The sequence below is a fragment of the Sorex fumeus genome, unplaced genomic scaffold (genome assembly GCF_029834395.1).
Source record: "Sorex fumeus unplaced genomic scaffold, SorFum_2.1 ptg000018l, whole genome shotgun sequence".
NCBI lineage: Eukaryota > Metazoa > Chordata > Mammalia > Eulipotyphla > Soricidae > Sorex > Sorex fumeus.
This window is the reverse complement of record NW_026606075.1, coordinates 21,545,180-21,566,247: the sequence shown is the minus strand read 5'-3', so window position 1 is coordinate 21,566,247 and position 21,068 is coordinate 21,545,180. Positions and strand designations below refer to the sequence as shown.

General features: G+C 39.6%; 1 protein-coding gene across 1 annotated transcript in view; it reads left to right on the top strand.

Annotated features, from left to right (window-relative positions):
- The window catches only part of ZFYVE16 (zinc finger FYVE-type containing 16), a 54,456-nt gene that overhangs the window by 568 nt on the left and 32,820 nt on the right, over positions 1 to 21,068 (top strand). Inside the window, exons 2-5 of the mRNA XM_056112518.1 lie at positions 9,051 to 9,159; positions 10,238 to 12,495; positions 13,660 to 13,756; positions 19,644 to 19,808. Coding sequence (XP_055968493.1) covers positions 9,090 to 9,159; positions 10,238 to 12,495; positions 13,660 to 13,756; positions 19,644 to 19,808 — 2,590 coding nt within the window. The 5' untranslated portion in view covers positions 9,051 to 9,089. The remainder of the gene's footprint in view (positions 1 to 9,050; positions 9,160 to 10,237; positions 12,496 to 13,659; positions 13,757 to 19,643; positions 19,809 to 21,068) is intronic.

Genomic DNA, 21,068 nt, shown 5'->3' with positions numbered 1-21,068 from the left:
TTTCCTTCTTCTTCTTCAGATCTTCTTTTTCCCCCCCCCCCCCCAAACCAGTGAATTGGTTTGAAACACCGGTGATTGCAGATTGTTTAACTTCTCCAGCTCTTTGGGTGTTCTTAGTTGGACTCTCTAAGGATCCTAATCCACATATCCGGTTAATCGATCGTTTTCTTCGGACAAAATAGGCAATTTGTGGCTCGAGTAGTCCGATTTCTTGATGTATTGAGGGTTTCCCCACCCCCCACTTGACATAAGTTTAATGGATTGATCCTGTCCAACTCTTGCTATTTTTACCTTTTCTTTCTTTTTTTTTTCCTTTTCCCGGATACTAAGCCGCATGCTTTGTATTTTAAAAATGAAAATATATTCAAGACTGAAGGAAAAAAAATAGCCGTATTCACCATTTAAATGTAGTTGATCACAGTAAATAATTTTAACACGTTGTGTTTTCTGTGGCATTTTCTTAAGATGAGATTTCATACACATTTTGATGGCTAGCTTTCTTGCAGAAAGTTGTATTTTAAGTACTTCCCTGTTTTTTAAAACTTCATAAACATAGAGCCGGAGAGATTGGATTTAGAGCCTCACCTTACACGCGCCCAACCTCTTTTCGGATCCCTGAGCGCTGTGGTATGACTGAAAAACCAAACAGTATTTTACTAATAAACTTCATAAGCATAACTGAGTTTTGATATGAGAAATACATGAACAGGATATATATTTTAAACATTTACATACAGATGAAGCTAAATTCTTATTTATCAACCCCACACAGAGTTACATATCACAGTTAATTTAACCCAATTGTCCTGAGCATCCCTTTTCACACTTACAAATTGTTGATGGGGCTGGAGAGATTGTACAATGGGTGGGGCACATGCCTTGCACACAGGGGACCCAGATTCAGTGCCTGGAACAGTCCCCCCAGCCACCACTAGAAGTAAACCATGAGCATCTCTAAGTGTGGCCAAAAACTTACGATTTTTTTTTTCATTTATTGAAAACTTGAACAGGAGCTTTAGGTCAGTGGGTAGGGTGCTTGCCTTGCACGTTCCTGATGTAGGTTCAGTCCCTGGCCCCTAAGGCGTGATCCTAGAGAGCCATTAATAAGTAAGCCCTGAGTACTGCACTCTCTGGCCCCAAAACAAAACTAAAAAAACATTTTTTTCCCCCCTGAGGTGGGGCACTCCTGGCGGTGCTCAGGGGTTGTTTCTGGCTCTGCACTCAGAGGCTAGGGCCGGGTGGCAGGTGGGCTTTCATACAAGGCTAGCATCCTATCCACTGTGCTATCTCTCCAGCCCCAAAACAAATCTAAATTCTTGAAAACGAAAAGAACACTTTCTAATGCTGCAAATTAGTCATTTTAGTAATTAAAATTCAGAAACCTTTTTGAAGTTTTTAATTAAAACAGCAGTAAATCCATAGTATATTAAACATTTAAAATAGTTTGAGTAAAAAAATATGTATTTTAAAAATTGAGCAAGGAAGGTCACATTGTTTTTCTGCTTTGGGAACTTTGGGGTGCTGGGGACTTGGGCCTCACTGGGAGGTTTAGGCAGCTACTTCTGGTTCTTTGCTGGGTGACCATGTGCATCAAATGGATGTCACATGGGTCTGCTTCATGCAGGGCAAGTGCCTTAACCCCTGTATTTTCTGGCCCCATTTTTTTTTTTTTAAAGTTTAATGTCTAACTAATTTATGAGAGACTGTTGGATTCTTGAATTTGTTTCTACGCTCATTCTGGTGAAACATATTTAAAAAATCTCTGGGGGACTTAGTGGCAGGTCCTCAGACCACAGTTTGAGAAAGGTGATTTAACCTTCCCTGTATTTATGTGTGGTTGGATTTTTTGTAACATTGTGCTGTATACATATGTTTCACATTGTGTGTTTCATGTATAAGTGCTAGCACCTTTTTTTCCCCTGTATTTTTGTTTTGGTTTTTTGGGCCACACCTTGTGGGACTCAGGGCTGGCTCTGTGCCCGGGAATCATCATCACTCCTGGCATAGCTGGTGGGACCGTATCTGTTTTGGGGATTGAACCCTATTCTGCTGCCTGCAAGGCATGTGCCTTTAACTGCTATACTCTTTCTCTCACCCTGTACATTTTATATATACCTTGATAGACATAAACACTACTTTTGATGCCCACAGAATTTTGTATTGTGTCATAATGTTAGTGTTTAGATTGTTTAAATTAATGATTTGGTGAAATATCTTTGCATATTTTCAGTTGTTTTGGATTATTTTCTTAAATTAAAAATGTTGGATCAACCCCGAACCCCACCAGGAATGATCTTGGAGAATCAGGAGTAAGCCCTGAGCACCAGATGTGGCCACAAAAAAACAAAATACTAGAGCAGATGTCAGGAATCTTTTTGAGAATCTCGTCCTTTTGTTTTCCTGATAGGATGTACCAGTTTGCTTTTTATCATCAGCATTTGAGGTTCTCTCTCTCTCTCTCTCTTTTCTTTTTTTTTTTTTTCCCTTTATTTTATTTTATTTTTTTTAAAGTTGTAGATTTACAATTTTTTGTGCTTTGGTTTCAATTATACAATGATCAGATACCCATCCCTCCACCAGTGCCCATTTTCCACCACCATGGATAATATCCCTCCCACCCCCATCCCCCCATCCCCCCTGTCTCTGTGGCAGGGCAATCCCCTGTGTTCTCTCTCTCCTTTTGGGTGTTGTGGTCTGCAAAAGAGGCATTGAGTGGCAAACATGTTCAGTCCATAGTCTACTTTCGACATGCATCTCCCCTCCTGGGAGGATCCTCCAAACATCCTTTATTTGGTGCTCCCTTCTCTATCTGAACAGCCCTTTCCTCTAGGATACCCGGCTGGCCTCTAAGTTATGGAGTAATCCTCCTGGTGCTGATCTCAGCTATTCTTGGGTATTAATCTCATACTTTGTTACTTTATATCCCCCAGATGAATGCAATCTTTCTATGTCTATCCCTCTCTTTCTGACTCATTTCGCTTAGCATGATACTTTCCATATGGTACCACTTGTATGTAAATTTCATGACTTCATCTTTTCTAAGAGCTACATAGTACTCCATTGTGTAGATGTACCAAAGTTTCTTTAACCAGTCATCTGTTCTTGGGCATTCAGGTTTCTTCCAGTTTCTGGCTATTGTAAAGAGTGCTGCAATGAACAAACAAGTGCAGATGTCACTTCGACTATACATTTTTGCCTCTCTGGGATATATTCCCAGGAGTGGTATTGCTGGGTCAAATGGGAGCTCAATTTCTAATTTTTTGTCTCTCTCTCTTTTTTTAATCATACCCTTACCTATATAAATATTTTTATTATTAAACATAGCATGTGTGTGTGTGGTAGGCAACCAGTAGTATGTGTTCTTATTCAGTTACTTTGATAGTTCATTTGACCTTTTTTCATAATCTTTACTAGTTCTCTGTTCATACTGCATTGTTTATAATATAATGTCTCTGTATTTTTCTAAAACATTAAAAATTTTTTACATTGTAAAAATACTTATGCTGTAATATTTGGGGAATATGTACTGCCAGAGTGGGGAATATGTACTGGTAGAGTCTGGCAAACTCCCCGTGTCTTAGTCAATATGTCAAAAACCAGTAACAATGATGGGTCCCATTCTCCTGACCCTGAAAGAGCTTCGGATGTGGCACTCTCTAAAATCTCATGGCTAGGACGAAGGAGACGTTGCTGGTGCCTGCTTGAGGAAATCGATGAAGGACAGGATGACAGTGATCTAGTGTTGTACTGCCAGTGATACTTGGTGGAACATGTGCTGCCAAGGGTTGATCCTAGGGTTCTCATATGTAAAACATGTTCTCCAGCCCCTTGAACCATATCCCTGACCCACAGGTTGCCATTTAGTTTAGAAAGGTTGCAAAACCATTTTTGTCTTTTCTAATTTATAAAACCAATACATTTTTTTTTCTTTTAAAAGAAGCTGGAGAGAGTATAGCAAGTAGAGTGCTTGCTTTGTACATGGCCAATCCGGGTTTGTTCCAGCACCACATATGGTCCCTCAAGTTCCACCAGGAATTATCCCTGAGTTCAAAGCCAGGTGTAAATTATGAGTATAGATGGGAGGGGTGCCAAAAACAAAAAAGAAGTGATATGACAATTCAAAATCTACTTTATTATATCTACTAAGGAATTTCAGTCTCCTTTTTTTTCATGTTCTCTTCTGTTGGAGTATGTGTGTATTAGTATCTTCTTAAGAGAGAGGGATGGAAGGCAAATTGGGTGGTTCTTGCATGCCTAGAGATACTTTTGTGGTTTCTTCTTGATTGATAGTTTAATTGAATCAGGAATTCTATGTAATAAATAATGTGCATTTAGAATTTTAGAGATTTAGTTTCATCATTTTCTAGCTTCTGGCATTGATACTCAGAAGACTAATACCAAATATAAGAGTAGACTAATACCAAATATAAAAGTCTTTTGCATAGGCTTGTTATTTTTCCCTGGAAACTTATATTTATTCATAGGTATGTGTTATAGGAGTCAGAAATTTTTGACTATATGGGTGAACAGAAATTTAAGATCCCTGCCTATACTATAGCTTAACTTTGTGAAAGATGAGTTGGTTTAGATGGTAAACGACACAGAAATACACAGTGTCAGAACATCGTAAAGTTAGTCACGGTCACGGTCCTCCCGTTGTTCATCGATTTGCACGAGTGTGCCCAGTTACGTCTCCATCATGAGACTTGTTGTTACTGTGTTTGGCATAGTGAGTACGTCACGGGTAGCTTGCCAGGCTCTGCCGTGCGGGCGAGATACTCTCGGTAGCTTGCCGGGCTCCCCGAGAGGGGCGGGGGAATTGAACTCGAGTCGGAACTTTTTTTTTTTTTTTGCTTTTTGGGTCACACCTGGCAATGCACAGGGGTTACTCCTGGCTCTGCGCTCAGGAATTACTCCTGAGTGCTCCGGGGACCATATGGGATGCTGGGAATCAAACCCAGGTTGGCTGCGTGCAAGGCAAATGCCCTCCCTGCTGTGCTGTCACACCAGCCCATTGCTTTGAGTCTTACACATACAGCTCATTTCCAAAGGTAGAACTTTATTTCTATACCCATTTCAGTAAGGTGGTTCTATAAATTTGTAAGTGCATTTATCCTCTTTGCATTCTGTGTTCCATTGTGAAATAACCTGATCTAAGTAATTAAACTAATTTGCAGACATTGAGGTTTATTTTTTATGTTATAAGATTCTATGGTGTAAGCATACTTAAATATCTTATTTACCATAATGGTAGCATACAGATTATCTTTGCCACACTAAAGAACTTTACCTCTTTAACTTCTGTCCCCAAATCACAGGCAGTCACTGCTGGGTTTTTTTTTTTTTGTCTGTAGTTTTAACTTTTGCAGACAGTCATATGTAATCATAGTCTGTAGGTTATTTTATTACAAATACTTTCTTGTTACTTAGTAATAACATACATTTAAGATGCATTAATGTTTTTGTGGCTTGATAGGGTTTTTTTTTTTTTTTTGGTGGTTCTAGGATCAAATGCAGACCTGAGTGCAAATGAAGTAATCGAGTGTTGCACTGCACAGCTACATCCATAATTTTGATAGCTTATTTCTTTATATTGTTGAATATTATTCCATTAGCTGGAGATACCCATTCACTGACTGATGGACATCCTTAATACATGCACATCTTGGCAGTTGTAAATGAAACTCCTGTAAATATTTGTATATCTCAGTTCTTATGTGAACACAAATCTTTAAATCAGCTGAGTAATACCTACTAGTAGGATTATTGGATCATATGGAAACACCATATTTTGTAAGAGATTGCTTTGACTGCGTTTCAGAGTTAGTTCTACCATGTTGTACTCTGAACAGCAATAAATGTTCCAGTTTGACATCTTTGCAACATGTGGTATTGTCAGTGTTTGTAAGATTTTAACTGTTGTGGTCAGAATGCCATGGTATCTCATGGTCTTAGTCTGCTGCTCTCTAAAGATGAGTGATGTTGAACTTTTTTTTTTTATGTATATCACTTGTATGGGCTGGAGCGATACCACAGTGGGTAGGGTGTTTGTCCTGCACTCAGCTGACCTGAGTTCGATTCTTCCGCCCCTCTCGGAGAGCCTGGCAAACTACCGAGAGTATCTTGCCCGCATGGCAAAGCCTGGCTAGCTACCTGTGACGTATTCCAAAAACAGTAACAACAAGTCTCACAACTTGTTGTGAGATATTACTGGTGCCCATTCAAGCAAATCAGTGAACAACGGAAGGACAATGCTACAGTGCTACAGTACTATCACTTGCGTATCTTCTTTGTTGAGGTGTCTGTTCAGTAAAGGTATAGGAATGTCTCTGGAATATATTAATGTTGCATCCTTGCTGTATTAATAAGTCATGCTCCTTTTTGTATTTGGGGAACATTTTTGGAGGAATTTACTTATTTTTTAATGTAGGAGTGTTGCTTTTTATTCAGCCATTGACATAGCTGATTAAATTGGACATGAACTCCCCATTACTTTTTTTCTTAATTGAATCACTGTGAGCTATAGTTACAAAGCCGTTATGCTCGAGATTCAGCCGTACAACGATTGAACACCCATCCCTCCACCAGTGCACACTTTCCACCACCAGTGTCCCCAGTATATCCCCCCTCTTGCCACCATCCCAGTCCTCACCCTTCTTCCATGGCAGGAAATTTCCCCAATACTCTCTCTCTATTTTTGGGCATTTTGTTTTGCTCAGATTTTCCCACCACCATTCAAGCCTGCCTACCGGGGGCAGATGCTAGATCATTTATTGTCCATTGCTCATTTTGAATATCATAGGTGCTGCGGCCATGCATTTCTGGAATCCTAGATTGTAAATGTTTGGGTTCCAGAGACATTTCTATAAGGACACTAATCTGTTTTGGGATTCAATTGGGAGTCTCTGGACCAGGGCTGTTGGTGCACCAGGATGGCGTCTGGAGGCACGTTGTAGGTGTGACAGCCAGGCTGATGAGCGGGCGGGGAGCCAGGGAGGGACGCCTAGCGCTTCTGCCACCTTGTGGCATGGAGATTTAATACTAGAACCTGAATCGGGGCTGGAGCGATAGCACAGCAGGTAGGGCATTTGCTTTGCACGCAGCCAACATGCCCAACACGGGTTCGATTCCCAGCATCCCATATGGTCCCCCGAGCATCGCCAGGAGCAATTCCTGAGTGCATGAGCCAGGAGTAACCCCTGAGCATCGCCGGTGTGACCCAAAAAGCAAAAAAAAAACCAAAAAAAACCAAAAAAAAATACTAGAACCCGAATACCTGGGCCTTGCGTGTGGAAGCTCTTGGTTGCCAGGATTCCATCTGGAGTAGGTGGGGAGACTGCACCTGCTCCATCTGGGATGCCCCGGTGAAATTTGCTCGGTATGGGGCCCGGAGAGATCTCCAGCTCTGTGGTGTCTTCGCTGCTGTGTCTCTGGCTTTTGATCTCTTTCGAGATTTAGTTATGGGTCTCTGAAGCAAGGCCAGTAATAGAGTTTACAGGGTGGCGCTGGAGTTGGTTCCTGGGGTGACTGCCAGTGCTTCCATGTGTATTGGGAAATTGGGGGAATAGCCCAGCCCAACTCCGGGAAAGCCTGGAGATTTCAGTCACAAAACCTGCATACCTGAATTTTCAGCAGATTATATCTTGGTGAGGTAGGTCCTGAGACAGTGGAGTCAGGCTGGGGGTATGGCGGTGATTTTGGTTTGTGGAAGCAAGCGACTGCTGGGGGCTCTGCTTGGGCAGTCACAAGCCAAACTGCCCCCCTCCAATTTACTCTAGTCATGTGCGGGTCCGAGATTAACTGTGGCTTTTGATCTCTTTCGAGATTTATCTATGGGTCTCTGAAATTAATGAGCTTGTATAGCTGAGCTGGAGGTGGTTTGTGGGCATGGCTCCCACATACCTAGTTAGAATGTTTTCGGGCATTTCATTTCTTGGTAAACTTGATCTTGGTCCCAAGTTGTTGGGGTCTGGTCAAAGGCACAGCAGCAATTTTGGGGTGTCAGGATTCCTGAAGGCACCATCAGGCTGCTGATGCATTTAGCCCACAAGTACATGCTGGTGTACCTGTTGGTGGCACCATACACCAGATTTAAAAAATTAAAAAAGAAATGAGGGCAGGAGTAGTAGCACAGCAGGTATGGCACTTGCCGTGTACATGGTCGACCTAGGTTTTATCCCTGGCACCCCATATGGTCTCCTGAGCCTACCAGGAGTGATTCCTGAGCATTGCTGATTGTGGCTCAACTTCACTCCCCAACTCCTAAAATGTTGTTTGTTCTTTGGGTTTTGAGAGGTCGCACCAGGCAGTGCTCAGAGATCCTGTCTCTGTACTCAGCGATCATTCCTGAGTGCTCAGGATACCATATGGGATGCCAGAGATCAAACCCGGGTCTGCTGCATGCAAAGCAAGCATCCTACCTTCTGTACTATAGCTTCATCCCCCAGAGGAATTTTTCCATAGGAAATTTTGTCATTATAAGTGGAGACAGTTTTATTTCTGCTTTCAAAATGGTATGCCTTTTATTTCTTTTTCTGGTTGTACTTATGTGGTGCTCATATATTCACCCTCCCGGAGTTGCATTTCTTGGTTGTGGTGTTCACACATATATTAGTGGTATTTACAAGGACTCACCCCTTTTTGTTGTGCTCACAAATACCTGACTGCAGTACAGTCAGAAACTACTTGTTGTGCCAGGGATCATGGAGGCAAATTTGCCAGGCACAGACAGACACCTTATGTTAGCAGGTCAGACTATCCATGGAGCTATCCCTTGAGCCCTGCAATTTTTAGTTTTCCTTTTAAAGTCTTCTTTAACCATGAGCTATTTAGATGTTTTGAAATATGTAATTGTTTACGTATCATTTGTTACTAGAGTTGGCTTGTCATTTTGTTTATGTAGAGTCAGTTTCCCCAACTAAATTATATGTTCCTCAAAGCAGTACTCTTATATGTTACTTGAGTTTATTTCTTACGTTCCATAGAATGTAGTTGATAATATAATATTTATGTTATGGACTTAAATGAATTTCATACTCTTTATTTTCTAGGTGTATAAGAGGTAAATTCTGACGAAGTCTACAAGTAGGATGGAGAGTTATTTTAAAGCAGCAGTCAGTGACTTGGACAAACTCCTTGATGATTTTGAACAGAATCCAGGTTTGTTAATATTAAATTATTTTTTAGTGGAGGGGCAGAGCTCAAGGGCTGCTCCTGCTCCATGCTCAGGAATAACCCCTGGAAGTGATTGGGAAATCCTTTATGGTATTGGGTATTAAACCAGGTTTGGCTACATGCAAGGCTTTAACACTGTGCCTGCCCCCCATACTTTGTCTTGAGCCCCAAGTTTTTAATTTTTGTTGCCAATAGAATTTTAAAATGTTAGTAATTTAGTTATCTCAGGTATTGAGGAATGTGCTATTAGCAAAATTTGATTTCAGTTTTGGTCATATCGTTATCCTTATAGAAGAGTTCATTAATTTAATCATTAACATTACAATGCCAGGGTTCAAATCCAGGAACTCTCAAGACATGTACTCTACCTCTAAGGCTTATCCCTGACTCATATTAGTAATTTCTTATGTTGAATTGAACAAGTAGAATTAGAAGTAAGGAAAGTAGAAGTTTCGCTCCAAATTCAATTTTAGACAAAAGGATTTTTAAGCTTACCCATGCCAGCTAAAAACTACTTGAAAACTTTACATAAATTGATATTTTATTACGATGGGAGATGGTATTTTCCTCATATTAGAATAAAGACTAGGTATTTTAGTGCAGAGGAAATTAATTGTATTGTTTTTAGCTTCTCCATAGTCAGGTTTTTGTATTGCAACTGAATTATTTTGAATAGGATATTTATCACTTAATGGCAACTATATTCAAAAATTTAAACCTAATATTTTACATACAAATTAAAGTAATTTTGAAAGTTACTACCTTTGTGGGGTGTGGGGATAAGAGAGGTCACACTTGGTGATACAAAGGGCTTATTCCTGGCTCTTACTCCAAGCCCACCCCAGTGATTTTTGAGGGCCTCCAGCGCCGCAGTGCATCCAGGGATGCTAGTGGGGGTAGGATGCAGTGCCAGGTATTGAACTGGAGGTGGAGCACGCAGTGACTGGGTATACACCCTAACCACTATACTATGTCCTGACCCCCCCCCCCCCCCGAAGACTTAATATTTTGGAATATTTTGCTTTTGTGTGGTGTTAATAAGATGTATCTCTGTTTTTATTAGATGAACAAGATTATCTCCAACATGCACAAAATGCATATGGTTCTAACCACTGCTCAGTTTCTTCAGAGTTGATTTCCTTACAACTAACATCTGTGTTACCGAAGGATCAACAGTGCTTTAGTTGTGCCTCATCAGAAATATGCCATGAAACAAATCAGACGAATGAAAAAAAATTTGAGGGACTAACTTCAATTCAGAATGAAAAAAATGTAACAGGACTTGATCTCCTTTCTTCTGTGGATAGTGGCACTTCAGATGAAATCCAGCCTTTATATATGGGGCGATGTAGTAAGCCTGTCTGTGATCTGATAAGTGACATGGGTAACTTAGTTCATATAACTAATAGTGAAGAAGATATTAAAAAATTACCAGATGATTTTAAATCTAGTTCAGATTCTTTGACTGGAATGGATCTATCTTCAGTCTCAGAAACTCTTAGTATTTCTTCAGTAGACCATGATAAAAATGCTGTCAAAGAGGAAAAAAATAATACAGATTCTGAATTACAGAACAGACAAATCAGTGCAATTAAAGACGTGGGTATAAAAGTTGCACTCACAGATTCATGTAATGACACTGGGAAAGATAATGTAAAGAATAATTTATTTCTGATTTCTAATCACTTAGAGTCAGTAGTTGATTTTAACATGCCATCTGCTTTGACTCAACAAAATTCTAAAAAGTTTGATGCCAAAGACAATCTACAGCCCATGAACCAGACATGTGAAATAAAGGCTGATGACTGTTTGGTAAAAGAAGTAATAGATGCAACAGTCATGGCACCCATTGAGTGTTTAAAAGAAGGAGGAAGCACAAGTGCATTACCTTGTAGTCAGCTGCAAGGTGAAAATTTATATTTATGTGATCCAAATTCAAGAGATGAAAGTATCAAATTACCTGACTTCTCCTTTCAGGATAACAGGACTGCTATTTTTGAAAAACAGTCTGCAAAAGAAGACTCAAGGAATTTAGATCTTAAAGATACGATCCAAGATTCCTCTTCAACTTTACATATTTTAAGTGAAGATAAATGTTCCTCATTGTCCTGTGTGCCAGTACCTGGGTCTTTGTCTAGTGAATCATTAGTTGAAAGTAAAGCACATGATGATTGTTTACCACAGAATGAACTCAGAGATAATGTGCAAAATACAGCAGCTTCGCATGAAGACACACAGAAGTCTGTGGTTCTGGGTGGTAAGCAGTTAAAAGAGACTGATCTTTTGAAACAGGAACAGTGTGATAACATTGTTCATCAGCCATTAATTGAAAAGATGGATGATAGAAAGGTTGGTGCTGATGAGATGGTAATCAGAGTTGGATCTTTGGATTTCCCCAGTACCACGTCTAGAGCTGCAGAGTCTTCTAGAGCTGCAGAGTCTGAAATGGAACTTTCAGGTGCTAGTGCCCCAGAGTCTCCTGATTGTTGTGAAGGTCTCACTTTTTCAAGCAGTATTGATGGACAAGATTTAGATTACTTTAATATTGATGAAGGCCTGAAAAGTGGCTCACTAATTAGTGATGCTGAACTTGATGCCTTTCTGACTGAACAGTATCTTCAGACCAGCAATATAAAGTCATTTGAAGAAAATGTGAATGACTCAAAAACTCAAATGAATCAGATAGATGTTAACAACCTAGATGAAGGAAACAATAACAACATATATTTTAATACAGAAGCAGGAGCTACTGGGGGAAGTCCTTGTAGTAATATATGTGAGACAGTTGAAAAAGAAAATGTGACAGAAAATGGTGGTCTTTCTTTAGGAAAAAAAAGTACAGTTTTAGTTGAACAAAATTTATCTAGCAGTAAATCTGAAATTACAAATGAATTATCAGTCTTCGATGTCAACAATCAATCTGTTCATGTTGGAGGGGCCAGACCTAAGCAGTTACTTAACATTCCATCAAGAACAAGGAGTATAAAGGAATCAAATAAGCCAGATGTTCCAAATATGCCTGAAAGTGAACCTAGCATGGCAAATACTGTTACACCAGCCTCTAATACTACCGATTCTACAGCTGATCTTCCGGTTAACTTCAACTCTAATTACATTGATATAGAAGGTAATTTTGAAGGTGCATCCAGATTGGTAACAGGGAATGAAGAGTCTCTGCCTACAAGGACTTGCCAAGAAGGTCTGGTTTTGGGCCAGAAACAACCTTCTTGGGTTCCAGATTCAGAAGCTCCAAACTGTATGAACTGCCAAGTCAAATTTACTTTTACCAAACGACGACACCACTGTCGAGCATGTGGCAAAGTAAGTTTTAAAAATCTTTTTAATTCTTTTGTTTTTTTGAGACGTTTTACATGAACTGTGAGCCTAAAACTAGATGAATAAAAGATGTAATCAGTTTAAACATCAGAATTTATAAAGCATAGATTGCTTGAGGGTTGGCCAAATGTCACATTGTGAACATTTCATACCAGGAAATTAAGAATATTACTATATATATATATTTTTTTTTTTAAAACCTACTGTTCTTATCTCTCTACCAGGCGTAATTTCTTCATGCCGAGGTAGAAATAACTCCTTAGCATTGATGGTTGTGACCCCCAAACTAAACAAAACAACAACATCAAAATTACTTCTTGGTACAGATCCTACTTTCTTTATTTCTTTTTCTTTCTTTTTTTTAATTTTATTGAATCACCGTGAGATAGTTATAAGCTTTCATGTTTGGGTTACAATCACACAATGATCAGACACCCATCCCTTCACCAGTGCACATTCCGCACCACCAATATCCTTGGTATACCTCCTCTTTCCCACCGTTCCCCTGTCTTCATGTCAGACAATTTCCCCCATACTCTCTCTCTACTTTTGGACATCATGATTTGCAGTACAGATACTGAGAAGTTATCATGTTTGCAGACCCTACTTTCTTTTAGAAAAAATGACAGATAATTTTTTTAAGAGGTGTGTGTGTGTGTGAGAGAGAAAGAGAGAGAGAGAGAGAGAGAGAGAGAGACTGGGCTACACCTGGTACTACTTAGGGGTTACTCCTGGTATTGCATTCGGTATTGCATTCAGGGATTACAACTGGTGGTGCTCAGGGAACCTTTATGGGATGCAATGGCCAATGCGTTACCCACTGAATTAATTGCTCTGTCTTTTTTTTTTTTTTTTTAGTTTTAAAAGCCATAAAAAGCTTTTCAAATTACAGGCTTATTCATTTAAATTTTTTGTTCTATTCCAGTGGAACACTTGACATAAATTCTTGCGAGAGATAAGGTTTTACACTGCAGAAACCTAATGCAATCATATTAATAATTATGATTGTGCTTATTAGATAAAATATGTAATTAGAAAATTGTAGGGCTTTTTGGTTATTTCTGTTTTAGGTCTCCTTTCTCCTCTCCACTACCTTTAGTATATATAACTATTGCTGACAAACCAAATTTGATATTTTATTCTTTACAGGTATTCTGTGGTGTCTGTTGTAATAGAAAGTGTAAACTGCAGTATCTAGAAAAGGAAGCAAGAGTATGTGTAGTCTGCTATGAGACTATTAGTAAAGGTGAGTATTATGTTACATAGTCTTCCAGTAACTAAGAATATATCTTTATTAAAATCAACTTGATTTTGACAAAATAAACCTCTTTATTTTCTAAAGGCGAGGACCTAGTGTTGACTTATCTGACTTAGTTGGGACATTCCAAGGCTTGGTTTCTCTTCTTTTTGTTCCACTTACAATTAATACTACCAAAGTGAAAAGGAAGCATTCAGTTTCTGGAGTGGCAGTTCATTAACTTCTAACAGGTACCAAGACCCTAAGTGCTGCATTTCATTTTTGTTTTTGTTTTTTCATTATCATTATTGTCCTCCTCATCATAATCTAAACATTTGTAGAATACCGGCCAGTGAATATTATTCAGCCTTATATTCTAATACCATAAGGCAAATATGCCCAACACAGTAAATACAATGGGTCTCATTCCCCTGACCCTGAAAGAGTCCCCAATATGGCAGTGTTAAGGATGAGGAAGGAGAGGCTGATAAAATCTCAGGGCCAAACTAGGCTGCCAAAACGAAGGACTAAAAAGACGGTCTGTACTTTCAATGCACGTATGCTGGCATCGGATGCATCCATTGAGGACCTCATGGTACAAGCGCGATAGATCAAGCATGACATCATTGGTTTGACTGAGATAAAAGGGCGTCAATCACATCATGCCATTTTCGACACTGGAGAAGAACTGTTCCATGGAACATGCGACAAAAAAGGCGTTGGTGGTGTCGGTGTCCTTGTCAACACGAACTTGGCCATGAGCATTGATTTATTTGAATGCCTAACAATCCGAATCAGATGATTATACTTGAATAGATGTGACTCACTGCCGGCAGTCTCTATCTTGGTTGTCCACGTACCATCATCTAATTACAATGAAGAAGAAATTGAGAAGTTCTACCTGGAGCTAGAGAAGTTCTATAAAGAAGACCACACCTTCTACAAGATAATTGTTGGTGATTTTAATGCCAAGATAGGACTGAGAAGATCAGCTGAAGAACACCACATCAGAACCCATGGGCTAGAATGGAACAAACGGTGAGAGACCGTCTGAGTTCGTGGTGTCAACCAAGGCCATCCATGGTAACTCACAGTTCCAGAGAGCCAAATCTAAATGTTGGACATGGGAGTCTCCCAGTGGACAATTTCACAACGGAACTGACCACATCATATTCAGTCGATGGCTTTGCCTGCCTAATGTTGCTTTTGTCCCAAAATTCCAAATGGGATTGGACCACAATCTCCTCCTTGCAAAATTCTACTTCACAGAGTGGGGAGAAAGGGCTGCAAAGTTTAAGAAGAGAACTCCCAGAATGACCACCAACTGGGAGCTCTTTGGCACTATTGCAGCAACATGGGAAGATACCATCATTGACAACACTGACAATACGATCGACTGGTTCAGCACCTCCATGATTGTACGAGGAATGCCTAGGAAAGTCACAAAAAGACGCCTGTCTTCGAAAACTCTTGAGCTCATTTGCCATCGTGGCTGGGTGCGAGCCTTAGGCAACTACAAGCGAATGTCTGAGCTCGCAAAGTAGTGCAGAGAAGCAATAAAGAAAGACATCAAAGAGAGAAGAGCAGCAGTGGTGACTGATATGGCAGAAGCCGGGAAAACCATGCGCAACACCTGCCTGTCCTTCGCCAAGTACAAGACCAAGATGACTGCCCTCCAATGTCCTGATGGATCTATCACATCTTCCAGAAGGGCAGTGGAGAAGATTATCCATGACTTCTACTGAGATCTCTTTGATAGCCACATCCACCTGCCCACATGCCAAATTCGTCAGGATGGATATGGCGTTCCCAATGTTCTCCCTTCCAAAATCCGACACACCTTTTCGTCAGTAAAGAAGCGAACAGCATCCGGCCTAGACAAGGTTAGAACTGAACACATGAAGAACCTGCTGTCAGTACTCATCAATACACTGGCTCGGCTCTTCACATGTTACCTGTCTGAATGCAAGGTTTCGTCCCAATGGAAAACCAGCAGGACTGTTCTACTGAACAAGAAGGGAGACATCCATGACATTGGCAACTATTGCCTGATCTGCCTGTTGTCTGTCGTCTACAGGCTGTTCACTCAGTCATCCTGAATAGGATTGGCAGAACACTAGATGAAGGACAACTTTGCAAGCAAGCCAGGTCCCGAAAAGGATTCAGCACAACTGACCATATCAACATGGTAACCAAGCTCATTGAGGTTTCTTGGGAGTTCAAGATGCCGCTCTGTGTAACGTTCATTGATTTAAAGAAGGCCTTTGATTCTGTTGCGATGGAAGCAGTCATCAAAGCCCTAGCCAGACAGGGCATTCAAACTCAGTACATCAGAATCCTCTGTGAGCTGTATTACGGATTCACTACCAGGATCTCATCATCCATGTCAAAAGAGGGGTTTGGCAGGGTAATACAATTTCACTGAAACTCTTCAGTGCCACCCTTGAGAACACCATTGGACAACTGGAATGGGAAGGAATGGGAGTGAAGATAGAAGGTTGGCAACTATACCACCTCCACTTTGCTGATGACATCATTCTAATAACACCAAACATTAGCCAAGCGGCACAAATGCTGGCCGACTTCAACCGTGAGTGTTGAAAGGTCGGACTGCAGCTGAATCTCAATGAAGACAATGTTTCTGAGAAACGGACTTGTTCCTGATGTTCCATTTGCTCTCAACGGAACAAACATCTCCGAATGCAACAGTTATGTGTACCTAGGTCGAGAACTCAACATGACGAGTGATCTGGCACCTGAGCTGTGCAGGAGGAAGAGAGCGTCCTGGAATGCCTTCAAGAGTGTTAAATAGCTAAGAGGACGAAGAACCTCCGACTCCAGGCACATCTCTTCGACTCCACCATTCTCCCTGCATTAACATACACCTCAGAGACCTGGGCCCTACGAAAGCAGGTTGAGAACACTATTCGGGTCTCCCAAAGAGGAATCGAAAGAGCTACCCTTGGAGTACCACGCTTCACTCAAGTGAGAGAAAGAATCCGGAGTTCCAACCTCCATCGATGATTGAGAATCAGGGACGTTGTCTCATTTGCCAAGGCATCAAAAATCAGATGGGCTGGACATGTTACGCGATTTGGAGACGACCGCTGGACTAGAGCCATTACTGACTAGGTTCCACGGGATGCCAAAAGATTGCATTGACGCCCACCACTGAGATGGTCAGACTTCTTTGTCAAGACCCTGAACGATCAGTGTAAGGCTCTTAGTGTTCCTGGAGCGAGCAGACGCCATTGGGCTACATTAGCACGCAGCAGGGATGAATGAAGATGTTACTGGTGCCTGCAGGAGCAAATTGATGAATAACAGGATGTCAAGTGATAAAGTAATCATAAGGCAAAATAGTAGTTCCTGCCCTTTAAAAAATTACAACTTCAACTGGGAAGATAAGTTACGGTAATTTTAATAAATTTATTGGACTCCCATTTGTTTGTTTGTATTTGTTTGTTTTGGGACTACATATGATGTTCAGGGATTACTCTTCACTTTGCATTCAGGAATCCTGGTGGTGCTTAGGGGACCATATAGGAAGCCAGAGATTAATCAGGTCAGGTATGTGCAAGGCACGTGCCCTAACACTGCTGTAGCTCTGGCATCAGGACTCCATTATTATTTACATAGTTTTTTTTTTTTTATCATATTATTTTCCCTCCTCAGCTCAATAATTTTATTGGTCTAAGAGGGATCATATATATTAAAGAAAATTTTAAAAATGCATTTCTTTGTTTCCCATTGTTTCTTTGGCTCCTTGGTTAACTACTGTTATCCACAATGATCTTAGTGGTCTTATTTGAGTTTTTAGAGTTTTGTGTGTGTGTGGGTGTTTTTTGTTTTGTTTTGTTTTTTTAGTTCAAATACATGTTTGTTTTTGTGTGCTTCTTGGCATCTTGAAAGATTTGTCAATAGTTTATTCCCAGAAAATATTTTCAGATCTTTTAAAGACCAGGCTGTGTATTAGCTCAGACACTGCTTCCTGTTAGACAGAATATATGATAATAATTTGTTTTTCTCTTTCGAGTGAAGATAAATTTTTTTCAGCAGTTCTTCAAAAGCTTTGATGTGAGTCTGTTAGCCCGAGGTAAGCGGTAAGCTTTTTACTCCCTGCTATGTACCTCTGCTTTGGAAGATGATAGCTATAAATCTTTTGAATGTTTTCATATTACTACTATTGTTTATGAAAAGGATAGTTTAAATGCTGATGCTTTTTATGTTTTCTCAGGCTGTTTCAAGTCTAGAAAATAACTGCTGCTGTTTTTAGGCAGGGCGATCTGCTAGAATTCAGAAATGTTAGAGCAAATTCCCACATAGTTGTCTCTCCCACTAAAAATCCATAAAGAATTAAAACAATGTTTGAGTTGATCGGTTGCATTTTGGGATGAGCTTTAAAACCTATCCTGACCTGTAAGAAGCCAGGAGGGGAGAAGTTACAGTCATCATAGTGGTTCAGTTAGGATAACTGAGCAGGCTTTGACTTATTAAAGAAAATATGGAATAGATTTGTTTGTTATCTGTTTGATATAGCATGAAATTTGTATATGGTTCTACTTATTATTTGTGCACCAAGATAATATAAATAAAATTTTTTCTGATATCAACTTCAGTGTGAAAAATGGTGGAAGTGATCATTTAAAATGTTATTATTAAATAAGGGGAGAAAGATGACTCAGAGGTTATAAGACAAGCTTCATGAAGGATTTAAAGAAAATAATGGATTGATTAGAGAGTGTTGACGATGAGGAAGTTGCCCTGAAACTACATTTCAAAGAGGAATACGTGGTAGTAGCAATAGGAGATTTGGGGAAAGTTATACCTTAATTTTATACCTTAATTTTAAACCCAGAATAAACTCTTTAGGTTTCATTTGCTTCACAAAGGCCATGAGTGCTGTCATTCAGTGTCACTTACAGGGAATTATTTAGTAGTGACATAATTTATTGCAGTTCAGTTTTTAGAAATATTAAAGGGTAAATAGCCATTGCTGGCCCATATTATTTGAATAAAAAATCATCCTGCAGTATTCAGACAATATTCTGCAGTTTGGAACTCCAGCTGTCTTTGATTTTGTGGAACTTAAGATTTTATTGAGCCTCTGAATATGTGAGAGAGAGAAAGTGAAGAAATATGAGATCAAATGATTCCGTCCTAAACAAAAACATTTTAAAATATCAGAGGCATAGTTACATCAGTGATAAGAGATAGTATTTTTAAAAATTATTACTGTATTTTAGGTTAAAAGATTTACTTTTAATAGTGGTCAGAAAAAGGCTTTATGATAATGTATGAGTAGAGAGTTGAAGGAAGTGAGAGAATCAAACTATATGAATATATATGGGAAGAAAATTCCAGACACAGAGAACAAAAAGTGAAAACCAAAAGTTAAGGAGATTGCTTGCTTGACTTGTTCAAGAATAAGGAGTTCTAGATGGCTGACTTCTAATGAGTGAGTGGGATTATAATCAGATACAAGGTCAACTGGGAAGGTAGAAAGGCAATGGTGAAGACTATATATTTTTTTATGTAATATTATGAGCTATTGTAACAACTTAGCCAGTAAAGGATTTTAAACAGAAGAAATGATATGTTGTTCTAAAAACAATCACTCAAACTATGCTGGAAATAGACTTAAGGTACAGGGCAAAAGTAATGCTAATTAACAGTTCATTTCATTAGTATAAATCAATCATGCCAAATATAAAATTGGAATAATTGACTGGTAGTTTATACTGAAGTAGAATGATGCCAACTGAAGTAATATTTGCCAAGTGTTAACTTCTTTTTCTTGGTTAGTGATTTCTTTCTTTGCATAATTTGAAAAATAGAACATCATAACTTTGACATTCAAGACATCTGAGATTTTAATATTCTTTTCCTTTTATAGCTCAGGCATTTGAAAGGATGATGAGTCCAACTGGTTCTAATCTTAAATCTAATCATTCTGATGAATGTGATGCTACTATTCAGCCTCTTGAGGAGACGCAAACATCCAGTGTACCGTCACCTACAACTTTGCCAACCTCAGCACTTAAACAGCCTACTGTTGAAGGTAACTAGAAGAAACTTATCAGGGTCCTGGAGAGATAGTATAGTATGGTGCTTTAGTTAGTTGCTTTGCATTTGACCAACCCTGGTTTGGTCCCCTGTATCCCTGAGCACGGAGCCAGGAGTAGGCCTTGAATACTGCTAGCTGTGACCCACACCTCTTGTCCCCTCACCCCTCAAAAAAGCTCCCCCCAAAATGCTGAGGCTAAAGATAAATTATTAAAATAGAAAATTTCAAATTTAGGGGGTAAGAGCATTATCAGGTAAGGTGTTTGTACAGAGCTGATTGATGTTTAATCCCTGATAGCCAATTGGTTCTTTGACATCCCGCCCCCCCTTCCTGGAGTGATTCTTGAACACAGAGCCTGGAGTAAACCCTGAGCACCACTGGATACAGCTCAAAAACTGAAGAATAAATAAAATTTTAAAAATTTAGAAAATCAAGTATTTGACAAAGTTTAGTGAGGAAAGAGAAACCAGACAATTTACAGAAGGGTTTTTATACTGGGAACAGATTATATATGTCTATTGGAAGGCCAGAGAACAAAGGGAATACTCAAGTGACCCAAATTTCAACACATTGTGGGAAAAGAGAGTATTACTAGAACTGATGGGGCACAAGGAAGAACTTGGTTCTCAGTTTTGGCATTGGGTTGGGCACCATGTGGATAATCCTGTGACTTCTGGAGGGATACCAGGTGGCAAGTGTTGGAACCATCACTGTCTTAATAGAACTGATGTTCAGAAAACTGAGGGAGTGTTCCAGTGTTGTTAAGAATTGAAAATCATGCAGTGTGTACCTGTACTTGCCTACCATTGCCTACCACTGGCTGAAAGTCACTGACCAGTGCCAACTATTAAGGGGCTCTAGAAGCTTCTCTTTCTAGACTTTTTGCCTGGACTCAAAGAATGCCATATAGGATGAACTTGAGAGACAAACCCAGAAGACATAGCTCAGTGATAGAATGGAACAAATCTGTTGTTAAATATATACTTTACCTCAATGAAAAGTGGTTTTCAACTCAATTTTTAAATGTTTCAACACTTGAGTAAAGCATATGTAAAGCATATGTACATTTGGGAGTGGGGGAGGAGTAAAAACAGGTTTTATCTGGAATTTGGAAGAGGGAGAGGGGGAGATGTGGGTGACATATGTGCTCACCAACCATTTAAAAACAAACTTACAGGTATTTACTGGTGTCCGAGAGCAGAATATTTCTACTTTGTATGATTTGATAGGTTATTTTGGATCTGGGAATGCTAT